The 14,510-nt window shown below is 40.6% G+C and overlaps 1 protein-coding gene across 3 annotated transcripts in view; it reads left to right on the forward strand.

The window, feature by feature from the left end:
- TEK (TEK receptor tyrosine kinase) overlaps nt 1-13,289 on the forward strand; it is a 109,222-nt gene extending 95,933 nt beyond the window's left edge. For 2 of the 3 annotated variants that reach the window (XM_012764387.3, XM_076008790.1), the window contains 5 exons: nt 1,760-1,830; nt 2,771-2,811; nt 3,616-3,712; nt 11,482-11,581; nt 12,154-13,289. In XM_012764387.3, the coding sequence (XP_012619841.2) occupies nt 1,760-1,830; nt 2,771-2,811; nt 3,616-3,712; nt 11,482-11,581; nt 12,154-12,228 (384 nt within the window). In that variant the 3' untranslated portion in view covers nt 12,229-13,289. The remainder of the gene's footprint in view (nt 1-1,759; nt 1,831-2,770; nt 2,812-3,615; nt 3,713-11,481; nt 11,582-12,153) is intronic. The other variant, XM_076008789.1, reaches the window with a different exon arrangement.
- The last annotated feature ends 1,221 nt before the right edge of the window (nt 13,290-14,510 follow it).

Below are 14,510 nucleotides of genomic sequence, written 5' to 3' on the forward strand. Positions count from 1 at the left end.
GCACTGAACCAAGCCAGAGGGCAGTCACGGAGGGCTTCCTGGAGGAGGTCAACTCCTGAGCTCACAGTCAATGTTGGATAGATACTGGAGGTATGAAAATGAGTTGAATGTAAAAGCCTAGAGGAAAAGGAACGCATGAAACCTTTGGAGAATCTTTAAGCCAGTCAGTATGTCTGGATTGTAATGCAGAGAGGAAGGAGTTAAAATTCAAGGTTAGAGGAAGAAGCAGGGATAAAGTCTTGAAGGGCCTTGAATTCCAACTTAGGATTTTGGGACTCAGCTGAGGATTTCAGATCTTGGGACAATGGAGACATTAAATAATTTTAAGGACAGGAATTATGTAGTCAAATTTGCCATTTTGAGTGATTTTTGCCCTGACTATGGTGAGAACAGACCAGTAGGAGTGAGATTAGAGATCAGGACAGAAGCTGTTGTCCTCAGGCAGGGGCCTGAACCAAGGCGATGCAGTAGGGACAAATGGAAGGGGAAAGACTCAAAAGAAGTCAAATGAGGAAAAAATGAAAAGGTACACGTTGAACTTAGTAATCAGGAGGTGTGTGAGGTTAGAAGCCAGCAGGTTGGGAGTGAATGCCAGCAAAACCAAAACAGATGTTTTCTATTCCTTCACCGTGAAGGGGAGGGGAGAGCTAGAGTGACAGGTGGGAGATGCGGTGGATATGGATGAGAACATTAAAGATGTAGATGTGAGAAAATATACTTTTACACTTGAACCTAAAAGTACAGAATTACCATTTGGGATTTTTATGGTCAGAAATTCATGCTTCAGAACATTGCCACTCTACAACAAACTGGGACAGAATCTCACATTCGAGAAGTCTACTTGGGATCTGGGGCAGGGCTGGTCTCGGGGGTGGGTGGCCTGCTCTGGGGCGCTGAGACAGGTCCCCCAGCTACTCCTGGCACTGCCCCATCCACTGCCTAGTGTAGGCTGAAATGCCACTGTTAAGGTGTGGACAAATCTCCAGGAAAGAGGGATCGATTTCTCTGTGACAAACCATACGATTCTTGGGGTGGGAAGATAAAAAGGCAGCCCAATATTGTAGAGACTTTAGGAATGTAGAAATAAAACTCCCAAGTCAATCTTTACAATGTCCAGTCCACATCTCATTTTGCCCAGCCTGGACTTCATAAGCCATGAAGAGCCTGGAGGGGGAATCAGGGCCAGGAGCCCTAAGGGTGAGTGTGTGTCTCTTATCTTCAAAACCAACTTAAATTGCACTGGCTGTGAGTTATTGCAACCTCTATTGCTATACCTTCTCTCTCCTCCCCATCCGCCCGATGGGGTCTGCACATCTTACAGAACAGAGCTGGCACGTCCCTCCTCTGGAAAGTCCATTACCTCCAGCCACAGTTCGCCTCTCCATCCCACCCCGGTGTCTCCATCACCCTTTCCCATGTGACAATTACATTCTTAGTTTCTGTGCCTGTCTCCCCTTTCAAACCCCTGGGTGTCCCCAAGAGCTATGAGGTGAGGAAACCCACTGTGCATGAGTACAACACACGCACTCCATATAAAACTGCTGGACCCCTTTAGGTAAGTAGGACTTACACTATTTGCAGGTCTTTACAGTTGAAAAACACTTGTAGCTGGGACGTACACAAAGCAATGATTCCTGAGTCCGTCCTACCTTATGTCTGCGGAATTTCAAATAGGGTTCCCTGGGGCCTTTGAGAGAGCCACACTGAGAGCCCACAAAGAGTCCCTGCCCTGCCTAAGTGGCTGCTTTGTTCTCTCCAGGGAAGGCTCCCAGTGCGCTGGATGGCCATCGAGTCCCTCAATTACAGCGTGTATACAACCAACAGTGACGTGTGAGTAACCTGCTTATTGCTGAGGGATTTTTCTCCCCTGGAAAAATGATACATTTGACAGAAGTTTTTTTTAAAAAAGCAAGAATAAGCCATACCTCTGTGGAATAAAGCTAACCAAGCAGCTCAGGAAATAAATTCATAGAGTAAATGAAGCCACAGAATAGACAGCTTCCAGAAGGTAAAAATCACTCGTGGCAGGTTTTGAGTTTCTCCCTACGTGGGGAGGAGAGGCTTCATGTCGAGAATTCTTGGCCTCAGGAGGAAGAAGTCCCAAATAGCTGCCAGGGGCCAGAGTTGGTGGGGACAAAAGGTCTGATAGTGGGGTCACTGCTGTGTGTAGCCTGCAGTGACAAGTCTCAGGCTGGTGGGGGAAGGAAGGGTCTGAGAGGCCATCTTGCCTATACCCTGTTTTCAGGAGGAAAAACCGAGGCCCAGCGGGTAGTGGTGATTTGTCCAGGGGGTTTTGCTTATGCCTGGGGTGAGGAGGGTGCTGGAAGTTGCTGTGTCCTCACTGCAGGGTGCCTTTTAGATGTTACTCTGAATAGCATCTGAGGCAGGAATTGGTGTCCCCACTTTCGGAAGAATCCATTAAGAGGTTCTAAATGGTCCAGTGACTTCTCCCAGGTCACACAGTTATGAGGCAGTGATAGGATTTAACTCAGATCCGTTTGGCTTAGAATTTTCACTGGCTCTCCACAGTACCACCTTGCTATTGCTTCAGTGATTGGGGGGCGCTGGCAAAGTGAACACTGTTTGTTGTAACCCTCATATTTGGCTAAGAGGAGAGGAACCCACACTGTGTGCGAGGCCTTATTCTAGGAAGTGGATGTTTAACATTTCCTTTTCTCAGAAAGGTATGGTGACCCTGGCTTTTTGGGCAAAAAAATTGAGCTGTCAACCTGTTTGCTGATTATTGGTTTCACATTTGTCCCTCCTGCAGGTGGTCCTACGGTGTGTTACTATGGGAGATTGTGAGCTTAGGTGAGTATCTATGTTTATCCACTAGGTGAGACTCTGGGCAAAGGGAGAGGGCCCCTCCACTGCCCCTGTGTAGCAGAAGTCCCTGGGACAGCCTTCCATGTGGTGCTGCCGACGTGACTTGAAAACAGAAACAGGTCTCCACATGAGTATTTATTTCCACATTTTTCTTTTTGAAAGTCCTATACCAAATGTCCTATTTAATACTAATGACCTAGTGGCCAAGAACTTCATTATAGGTTAGTTGTCTCTGCTTGTACAGAGATGTCATAGAGCTGGCACAAGTTTACTTCTATAACTTTAAGATAGACTATTATGTAACCATTAAAAGTCACATTTTTTGAAGGCCATTTAATAGCATGTGAAAATGTACATGCCAGAAGATATAACAATTTCACAAACTCTATGACCCCAGTTCTATACATATGTTGTAAAATTGAAAGGCATGACATATCAACACATAAAAAAATTGGAATGCACTACACAGAAAGGTAATAGAATCTATTGTTTTTTCATCATGCATTTTTTATGTTGGTAAATTATCAATAAAGTAGGAATTGCATACCATAATTCGACTTCCAATTAGAAAAAAGGTAAATGTCATTGGTATAAGAATCATGTGGTGTGTAGGCAGACCTTGGAAAGAGTAGTATAAGTCCAGCTTTGACGTGCAGTGGGTTTGTAGAAGGAGGCATGCTGGGTGCTCATGCTTCCTTGACATGCCCTGATGCCTCCCGACTTTGGAACAGAAGGCATTGCCTTCAGTGCTAGGGAGAACTGAGAGTGGCTCTGTTTCCTGTCTTCCAGGAGGCACCCCTTACTGTGGGATGACCTGTGCAGAGCTCTATGAGAAGCTGCCCCAGGGTTACAGACTGGAGAAGCCCCTGAACTGTGATGACGAAGTGTAAGTCAAGTCTCACCCTGAGGTCAATTTTATCTCCTTTTCCCTGTGTGATTCTTGGACAGGCTGACTCTATGAAGTTACCTGCTACATGCACACACAGATCTCACACAAATAGCTGAAAAAATGGGGTGGGGAGTTCTAATACTAAGACTGTGATGTAATGGGCAAGGAGTAGAAATCTAGGAGGGGCAAGATGGCAGACTAGAAGCAGCCGGTGCATGCTGCTCTTGAGGAGAGAATACAAAGTTGCAGGTGGATGCCTACTGCAGATGGTTCCTCTTGGAAAGAGCAGTGTGAAGCAATGGGGGACATTCTGAGTGAAAGTGATGGGTGATCATTCAGCAAGATCAGAAGGTACCTGGAGGAGGCATCCACAGGTGGGGAAGGACAGGAGGAGCTCACACCTTGGACACTGTGACATGAGCTGTGAGGGGACCTCCAGTGCCATTGGAATCTGTGCAGTGACACCAGAGTGAGGATGCAGCAGGCATCTGGTGGTTACTGATCCCATTCTGAGCTTGCAGGTACAGGGCTCAAGGTCTGCATGGGGATCACTGGCAGGGAGTGGGCAGAGTGGATGTTCTACTGTGCTGTGCCCTGTGACTAGGAGCCCATATAGCTCTACCTGGGAAGCTCCAGCACCGCACCCTGGGCCTGGAGGTTTTTACCACTGCTGCTAGGCCTGCGGAACTGCCCTACAGTCCATTGCTCTGGCGGGGACTTTTCAGCCTCAAGCTGCCATTGCACCTGAATCCAGTCCGAGCAAATACCCATAGCATGGACACAACCAATTTTCTAGATAGCCTCATCCAACTTACACTATCACCCCTTGGGGGAGATCTAGGGCAGAGCAATCCCCACCTCCATAGAGAGGGCTCCACTTGAGCTTCCAACAAGGGTCTGCCACTACCACGACAGCCAGCCACTCTGCATGAAGATCACCCAGCACCTGCATAAACTGTAATAATCATAGAGGAATGGGAAAAAACAGAACAGCTGCATTTGAGGCTCTCAGTGCACCTGCCCCTCCCCTGCTTGGTCAGTCTTCTGGAGCAGGATACAAAACTGTCACGTAGGGACTTCCCCTTCTTCTAAGTAGGAGAGTTCCCAACAAAGGAGAACAGGTACCCTGTAAACCTATCAGCCCTGAGCTGAGAGATTCATATGAAAAGAAACCAGCAAATGAACTCTGGCAACATGAAAAAAAACAAACAGTTTGATACCGTCAAGGGATCACAATAGATCTATAGCAATGGACCAGAAAGAAACTGTCAAAATCAAATGGAATTGAAGAGAAAGTTGAAAACCAACACAATGATTTCTTGAAATTTTGGAGGGATTCTATGAAAAAAAACTTGCTAAGACACCATGAGAAAGGATATAATAGAACTTAAATGAGTCACTTAGGGAATTTCAAAATACAGCATAAAGCTCCAACAACAGGCTCAACTAAGCAGAAGAAAGAATCTTAGAGGACTGAACAGTCACTCAGAAATATGGGACCATGTGAAGCAAACTAATATATGAATTATAAATATCCCTGAGGGAGAAGAAGAGCAAAAATCATGGGAAATCTATTTGAGAGAATTATCAAAATTTCCCCAGTCTTGCCAGAGATTCAGATATCAAAATACAAGATGAACATCAGGAATATTTATTGCAAATAGGACATCCAAGACACAGTCAAAATGAAGGAGAAAATTCTATAAGCTAGCAAGACAAAAGCAACAACTAACCTACAAAGGAAAACCTATCAGGCAAGCAGAAACCTTACAAGCCAGAAGAGATGGGGGCCCCATCTTCAGTCTTCTAACAGAACTGCCAGCTAAGAATCTTCTATGCTGCAAAACTAAGTTTCATAAATGATGGAGAAATACTTTTCCAGACAAGCAAATACTAAGGGAATTTGTCACTATTAGAGCTGCCCAAGCAGAAATACTTAGAACTGTATTATACATGGATCAGCACTGTAGATACCCACCAGTGTAAAACTGCCCCAAAGTTAAAGCTCACAGCTCTTATGAAACAATAAGATATTACCCAACATGAGCAACCATATCACTACTAACACTCAAGGTGAATGAATAGTCTAAATGCCCCACTTAAAAGTCATAGACCAATTGAATGGATGAAAAACCACAACTCAAATATCTGCCGTCTTCAAGAAACACATTTAAACTTCAAAGACTCACATAGATTTGAGGTAAAGGGATAGAAAAAGATATTCCATACAAACAAACGAAAGAAAGAAGGTATAGCCATTCTCATATCAGACAAAATAGACTTTAAATAATGGTAAGGAGAGCAATTCAACAAAAAGACATAGGAATGTTAGGAATAAGTATATAGTACATATGCACCTAACACAGGGGCTCTCAGAGGCATAAAGCAAATCCTACTAGATCCAAAGAGATAAAAGGAGCATTGTAATTTCTGGGGACTTCAACACGCCACTGACAGAGTTGGACAGAAGATCAAAGCAGAAAATAAACAATGGACTTAACAGACATTTACAGAACATTCTACCCTAAAACTACTGAATACACTTTTTTTTTTATCAGCACATGGTGTATTCTTCAAGACTGATCATATCTTAGGCCACCAAACATGTCCCAGCAAATTAAAAAAAAAAAAAAAAAATCAAAATCATACCATGTATCTTCTCAAATCACAGAATTGATTTCTAGTTTTATTCTAAGAGAAGCTCTCAAATCTACACAAAGTCATGAAAATTAACCTACTGCTGAATGATCCTTGGGTCAATGATGAAATTAAGATGGAAATAAAAAAATTCCTTGAACTGAATGACAAAAGGGACACAAGCTGTCAAAATCTATGGGATACCACAAAAGCAGACCTAAGCAGAAAATTCATGCCTGAAATGCCTACATCAAAAAGATAGAAATATCTTAAATTAACATGTCACATCTCAAGGAACTCAAAGGAAGAGCAGACCAAACCCAAAGCCAGCAGAAGAAACAAAATAACAAAGCTCAAAACAGACCTAAATGCAATGGAAATAAAAAAAAAATTAAGGATCAACAAAAAAAATTGGTTCTTTGAAAAGACATCAATAGACTTCCAGCTAGATTAACCAGAAATAGAACAGAAAAGACCCAAATAAGCTCAATCAGAAATGAAAAAGGAGATATTTCGTAGTTCTGTGGTATCACTTGTAATATTATCTGAATACTATAAAAATCTCTACATTTTCTAATTTATGTGCATAGAGGAAATAGATACATTCCTGAAAACAGATAATCTCTAAAACTCAATCAGGAAGAAACAGAAATCCTGGACAGACCAAAGATAAGCAGCAAGATTGAAGCAGTAATAAAAACATCTCCAAACAAAAAAGGACAGAAATTATTCCATATCATCAAGAAGGAGGGACTCTTCCCTAACTCATTCTATGAAGCCAGTATTACCTTGATACCCAAACCAGGAAAGAACACAACAAAAAAGAAAACTATAGACCAATATTGCTTATGAATATAGATGCAAAAATCCTCAACAAAATACTGACAAACCAAATTCAACAGCACATAAAAATTCACCATGATCAAATGGGCTTCATCCTAGGGATGCAAGGATGGTTCAATATATGCAAATCAATTACCATAATTCACCACATAAACAGAACCCAAAACAAAGATCATTTGATGATCATCTCAATAGATGCAGAAAAAGCATTGAACAAAATCTAGCACCCTCTCATGATAAAAAATCCTCAAACTAGGCATAGAAGGAGAATACCTCAAAATTATAAAAGCCACATATTACAAACTCACAACCAACATCATAATGAATGGGGAAAATTTGAAAGCATTCCCCTTAACCACTTCAGTAGGTGCGTCAACAGCCACAGATGAACATGCACAGCCAAGTGTCGACTGTAGCCGGCAGCCGTGATGTGAAGGTGCACAGCTGAGCGTCAACTTTTATTGAATTGACTTTTCTAATTTTTCATCTATCAAAATAAAATTGTGAACATTTAAAATAATGTAATAACAACATATGTATATGTTACATATACATTCTGATTTACATTATAAGTAAAGCTGCTTGTAAAGTAAAACAATCTTTTAGTGCCTTAAAGCTTTCCTCATCACACAAGAGCAAAATGGATTCAATGAGTGCTGGCTGTGGACAAGGTTACGCGGCCGGTGAGCACTGTACCGAAGTGGTTAAGAACTAGAACAAAACAAGGGTTCCCACTGTCACCCCTTCTATTCAACATAGTACTAGATTTCCTAGCCAAAAAATTGAGCAAGTGAAAGAAATAAAGGGTATCCCAATTGGGAAAGAGGAGGTCAAAACATCACTTTTCTTTGATGACATAATCTTGTATCTAGAAAATCCTAAGGACTCCACATCAACAGACTCCTAGAATTGATAAATAAATTCAGCAAAGTCTCAGGTTATAAAATCAATGTACACAAATCAATAGCATCTCCATATACTAATAACAGTCAAGTGGAGAATCAAATGATACCATTCACAACAGCTACAAAGAAAATAAAAATAAAATATTTAGGAATATAGTTAACCAAGGAAGCAAAAGATCTCTACAAGGAGAACAATGAAACACTGAAGAAAGAAATCAGAGATGACACAAATAAATGGAATAACATCTGCTCATGGATTGATAGAATAAACATTATTAAAATGTTCATAGTACCCAAAGTCATTTACAAATTAAATGCAATCCCCATCAAAACACCAATATCATATTTCACAGATCTAGAAAAAATAATTCTACATTTCATTTAGGACTAAAAAGGAGCCTGAATAGCCAAAGCAATCTTAAGCAAAAAGAACAAATCTGGAAGTATCACATTACTAGACTTTAAATTATACCACTAGACTACAGTAATCAAAACAGCATGTTACTGATATAAAAGTAAAGACATAGACCAATGGAACAGAATAAAGGACCAAGATATAAAACCATCTACCTATAACTAACTTATATTCAACAAAGTAGACAACCACATACACTGGGGAAAAGAAGCTCTATTTGGTAAATGGTGCTGGGAAAACTGAATGGTGACATACAGAAGATTGAAACAAGACCCCTATCTCTTCCCCTATACAAAAATTAAATGTAAGGCATGAAACCACAATTCTAGGAAATAATGTAGTAAAAACTCTTTTGGACATGAGCCTAGGCAAGAACTTTAAAAGCTGTACAGCAAAGGAAATAACAGAGTAAAACAGCAGAATACGAGAAAATATTTGCAAACCACAGATTGGATAAAGGGCAAATACCCAGAATCCACAAAAAAGTCAAATCAGCAAAAAAAAAAAAAAACCCAAACAAACAAACCATTAAAAAGCGGGCAAAAGACATGGACAGAAGTTTTTCTAAGGAAGATAGACAAATGGCCTAAAACAATGAAGAAATGCTCAATATCACTTATCAGAGAAATGCAAATTAAAACCACAATGAGATATTATCTTACCCCTGTCATAATGGCCATTATTAAAAAGTCAAACAATAGATGCTAGCATAAATGCAGAGAGGAAGAAACACTTATACGCTGTTAGTGGGACTGTAAAAATTAATATAACCTCTATGGAAAACAATATAGAGATTCCTCAAAGAAATAAATGCAGACCTACCATTTGACCCAGCAATCCCACTACTGGGTACCCACCCAAAGGAAAAGAATTTTATCAAAAAGATGCCAGCACTCAAATATTTATTACAGCTCAATTCAAAAATACAAATATGTGGTGCCCATCAACTCATAAGTAGATTAACAAAATGTGCTATATATATATACAACAGAGTACTACACAGCCATAAAAAGGAATGAATTAATGTCTGTTGAAGCAACTTGGTTGGAACTGGAGACTATTATCCTAAGTGAAGTATCTCAGTGATGGAAAAATAAGCACCACATGTACTCATAATTGGGAACTAATCAACGGGCATACATGGGCAGAGAGATATAAAGGTCATTGGAAATCAAGAAGTGAGAAGGAAGGGCAGGGTAAAAACCTTTCTGTTGGCTACAATGAACACTGTTCAGGTGATAAGCACTCTGAAAATCTGACTTAAGCATTATAAAAGGCATCCATGTAACAAAAACATTTGTACCTCCTTAATATTTTAAAATAAAAAAAATCTAGCAGTATTGACTCTTGGGAACATTGAAATGAGGAAGGGCAACAAACGCAGAAAAGATATGAACTAAATTCATGAAATTGTTCATAAATAAATGTAAGAAATTTTGAGACTAACTTTGGGGATAGAGATTTCATATTGTTCATTAAGGATGATGGATTTTTCTCTATGGAATCTTGCTTCTGCTAAGATTATTTTTCAAGAGTAAGGATTATTTCAAGGGGAACAATGATTAATTGTAGTGACGCCAGCATTCCCAGAACTAGCAGAGGTGGAAGCTGCCTAACTGGCGTTATTTGGAGAGTGCAAGGCTCGAGGTTAAACAAATAATTTATTGTCCAAATGGGGCCACTTCTAAGAGTGAAAGAGGATACTATTAATAATGTTACCAGGCTGGGCATGGTGGCTCATGCCTGTAATCCTAGCACTCAGTGAGGACAAGGTTGGAGGATCGCCTGAGGCCAGGAGTTTGGAAATAATGTCACTGGAACAAGAGGCATAAACATAGATCATCTGGGACAAACTAGACATACTTGAACCATCACTGGACAAAGTCCCTAAAATTCTACCTTTGAGATTCATTCCAAAAGGGGTGGGAGATTTTTCAGTCTTTAAGAAACTTCTGTTAAAGTATAAGCTGTTTTAGAATTTGTGACACCCTAGGTGAATGGTTGACAGCCTTCTGTACACATAGGGTTCCCCTAAGGCCCCACTCCCAGACATTTATTCTGTAGGTCTAGGTGATGTCCCAGAAATATGTATTTTATAGCACAAGTAGTTCCAATCACATTTGAGAAAGCACTGCGTTTGACCAGTGTTCCCCAAACTATGTTCACCAGTGTCTTGCAAGATATAAATCAATAATATAAGGGGAAAGTAATTCTGCAGTTACCTTATAAACAATAGAAATAGATAGTATTTCTTACAGTTCTGAAGGCTGAGAAGTCCAAAATTGAGGCATTGGTAGATTTGGTAGCTGGTTGTCTATGAACCGTTTCCTGGTTCACAGATAGCCATATTTTTGCTGTGTCCTCACTTGGCAGAAGTGGCAAAGGAATTCTCTGGGGCCTCTTCTGTAAGGGCATTGATCCTATTCATGAGAACAGAGACTCTCAAATCACCTCCCAAAGGGCCCACTTCCAAATACCATCACATTGGGGGTTAGGCCTCCACACATAAATTTTGGGTGGCACAACTGGCTAAACCAGGCTTTTTTGTTTTTAATGACATAACTTCTAAGAGTCCCTCTAAGAGTGAGATGCAATAGGTGACATCCTACAAATTAATTTGAGCATGGAGCCTTTTCTTTAATGAGATGCTAACATTTTGAGAGATGCAGTATTTTAAGGGAAATGCTGCCCTAGACACATAATCCAGTTCTTTCTGGATGCTCAGAATAGCTGAGACCAAGCTCCAGCAGGAATTGGACCCAGGGTGGGCACTAAGTCCGTGGGGAGAAGAAGTGGGACTTGAATAGAAACTTCCTAGGTGCTGTACTTTTGTCTTCTGCTGCTTGTGCTTCATGACCATGCATTGAGTGGCTACATTCTCTTCTCTTTTTTCCTGCCCTGCAATGGGCCATGCTTAGGATGACACACAATCATAGTGTTAACCCTTTAATTCTTTGTTTTTGAAGGTATGATCTAATGAGACAATGCTGGCGGGAGAAGCCTTATGAGAGACCATCATTTGCCCAGATATTGGTGTCCTTAAACAGAATGTTAGAAGAACGAAAGGTGAGTATGGGCACATATGGATTCAAAGAGTTCAAAGCAGAAGCTCTTCAACTGGAATACTTGATATGCCCAGGGTGGTAATAAAAATGATTAGGGAGGGTCAAGAATTCTATAAACAAACATTTCTAAAAATTAGTTGGCTATACTGATCTGGGGTCCAAAAGGCAAGTAAATCTAGGTTAAAGAAATAGGTTTCAATGACATTCCAAATCTAAGTGGCATTTCAACCAGAGATCACACAGGGAGATGAGAAGATGAGACAGGGACAGAGGAAGGGCCCTACAGAACCTGAACATTTCAGGGGGAACCAATGAGAGATCATGAGAAAGAGGCTCAGAGGCTGAGCAGGTGGAGTCTTACTGAGAATGTAGAATCTTACTTGCCAAAGGCAAGAGCTGCATTTTAGAAGGAAAATCATCAAATACCACAGAGGGATTGAGGACAGGAAAGTATCTCCGAAGTCCTTAGTGTTTGAGATGAAATAAACTAATAAAACCAGGGTAATGGTAACAGCCCCTGACAGAGGTGGAACCAAGACAGCCTATATCTCTGATCCATTCTTGCTCTTCCAGACCTACGTGAATACCACGCTTTATGAGAAGTTTACCTATGCAGGAATTGATTGCTCTGCAGAAGAAGCGGCCTAGGACAGAACACTATCATCTATGTAGCCTCTGTTTCCCCATCACTGGCATGAGAGACCCTTGATACCTGCAGAGAAAACGAGAAAGCCTCTGCCAAGAGATGTGATACAGAAGTGTGTATATACTGTTGTACATCTGGGACCTTCACCACAAAACCCCCCGTGTGTGGATCTATAGTATGCTATGCCTCTACTGGGACTGTATATACTGTTTTGAGTAAGAATGTGCTGAAATCAGAATGCCTGTTTGTGGTTTCATATGCAATAATATATTTTTCTAAAATGTGGACTTCATAGGAAGGTATGAGAATACAATTACTGTAATGCATAACTCGTTATTGTCCTAGATATTTTTTATATGTACCTTTATATTGAATGCTATAAAGTGTTTTGCTGTGTAGAAGTAAAATATTGTTAATAAACCTAACAATGACCCTGATAGCACAGGTTAAGAAAAGTGAGGGAAATGTATGAATTCTAATAGGACGCAGGTTAATATTTAAGAGATTGAAAAATCCAAGCAATCTGAGATTCCTCTATGTTCTCCCTCACCTGTAGAAGCCATTCAATTTCATACAGTCACATGACAACTTTGTCTTGTGTTTCCACAGCTTACAAGTCAGTCCAGAATGCTAACATCTAGAAATAGATACAAATCTCATTTCTTAAAAGCTTAAGAGCCTTTAGATAAATATAAATAAGTTTAATAGATAAAATAATGGGATTTACTTTTAGTTTCTCTGGTAATATTGACTTGCATATTTTAAGAAATACTAAAAATATCCTGGGTGATATTTGGGAGACATGTGACATTTATATTGAATTAACATCCCTACATGTATTGTACATTGTAAAAAGTTTTAGTTTTGACCAGTTGTGAATTTACCATGTATACTGTAGGCACATGTTGCACTGTGATATTATAAATGAATAAATGTCTTGCCTACCCACATTTCATCAAGAAGTGTGTCTCATAAGTATTGCCAAATGTTTTTATTATGTTTTAGAGAAAAATGCCTTAAATTATACATCCCTAACTTGTTAGTAATAAGCATATGGAGCAGTTGGGGAGTAAACTCCATCAGACATAGGAGCTCACAGACTGGGATGCCCAGTCTGTTCTCTATGTCAAGGCAGTACACCTCCAGTGGGGTTCCAATGGCTTAGAATTAGAATTCCTTTTAATTGTGTTACAGTGGTAAATATAACAAGTCCTCATTTAATGTTGGTAAGTTCTTGGAAACTGTGACTAAGTGAAACTATGCATTGTATTCTGTAGGAACTTGACTTTTGCTTATATCAGTTAGCCTATGGTAAAATTGATTTTGTTATACAGCATGCCATTTTGCTTAAAGTCACAGTTTCCAAGCACCTATTGAGGACTTGCAATAGTTCAACATGCTATATCAACTTCCACATTCCTGTCATCTTAAACTTCCATATTCAGAAATGACTAGGTAACTGAATTCATCCCAAATGCTCTTCATTCATAACAGCATATTCAAGCAGAGACACAGAGCAAAAGCAAGGCTGCCAGAATACCATTTACTTAATCCACTAAATGGAAACAGAAATGAAAAGCCATTGGAATATAAGTCCAGTTTGTCATCACCAAGAAAGCAGAGTAAGAGACACCAGCCTGAATCTTCCTACAGAAGAAAACAAAAACCCAAATATAGACAGCTATTAACACACCAAAATAGCCCAGAGAGGGTGCAAAGGTACATTACAAAAATGGAGAATATCCACACAGAAAGAACTGGTAATGTGATTGGCATGCCTAAAACATCAGGAGATGGCTGGGTAAAAAGGAGCAAGGAAGAGGCATCAGACTCATGGTCCCCAGTGGCTTGCTCTTTAGAGGAAATTTCTTGTCACTGAAGTAAACAGCCATTCCCACCAGGGAGCCCTAGAAAGGGAAATGCGGCTGCATATCCCTAAGACTACATACGCCTAACACCCCCACTGCTAGAAGTGGCTGCTGTTGAGCCACTTTTTGTTTTAGAAAGGAGCCATTACCTCTCCCAACCTTGTGCGTGCTTCAACCCTGGGGCTGTAGCCACTCCATGGAGCCCACACTCCCAGTCCCAGGCTCTGTGGCTGCACTGGGCTCACCGATGTCTCAGACAGTGAAGCCATTGCCATGGCAAGCTAGTCTGCAGTCTGGGCCCTTGCTACATATGCCTGTACTCCAGGCACGAGCTTGGCTGCCATAGAGAACTAGGCTCTAAACCAACCTCAGAGCCACCTTAACTCTGCTCATGCCCATGCTTCCATTTTTGACTC

This window comes from Microcebus murinus, chromosome 12 (assembly GCF_040939455.1).
Source record: "Microcebus murinus isolate Inina chromosome 12, M.murinus_Inina_mat1.0, whole genome shotgun sequence".
NCBI lineage: Eukaryota > Metazoa > Chordata > Mammalia > Primates > Cheirogaleidae > Microcebus > Microcebus murinus.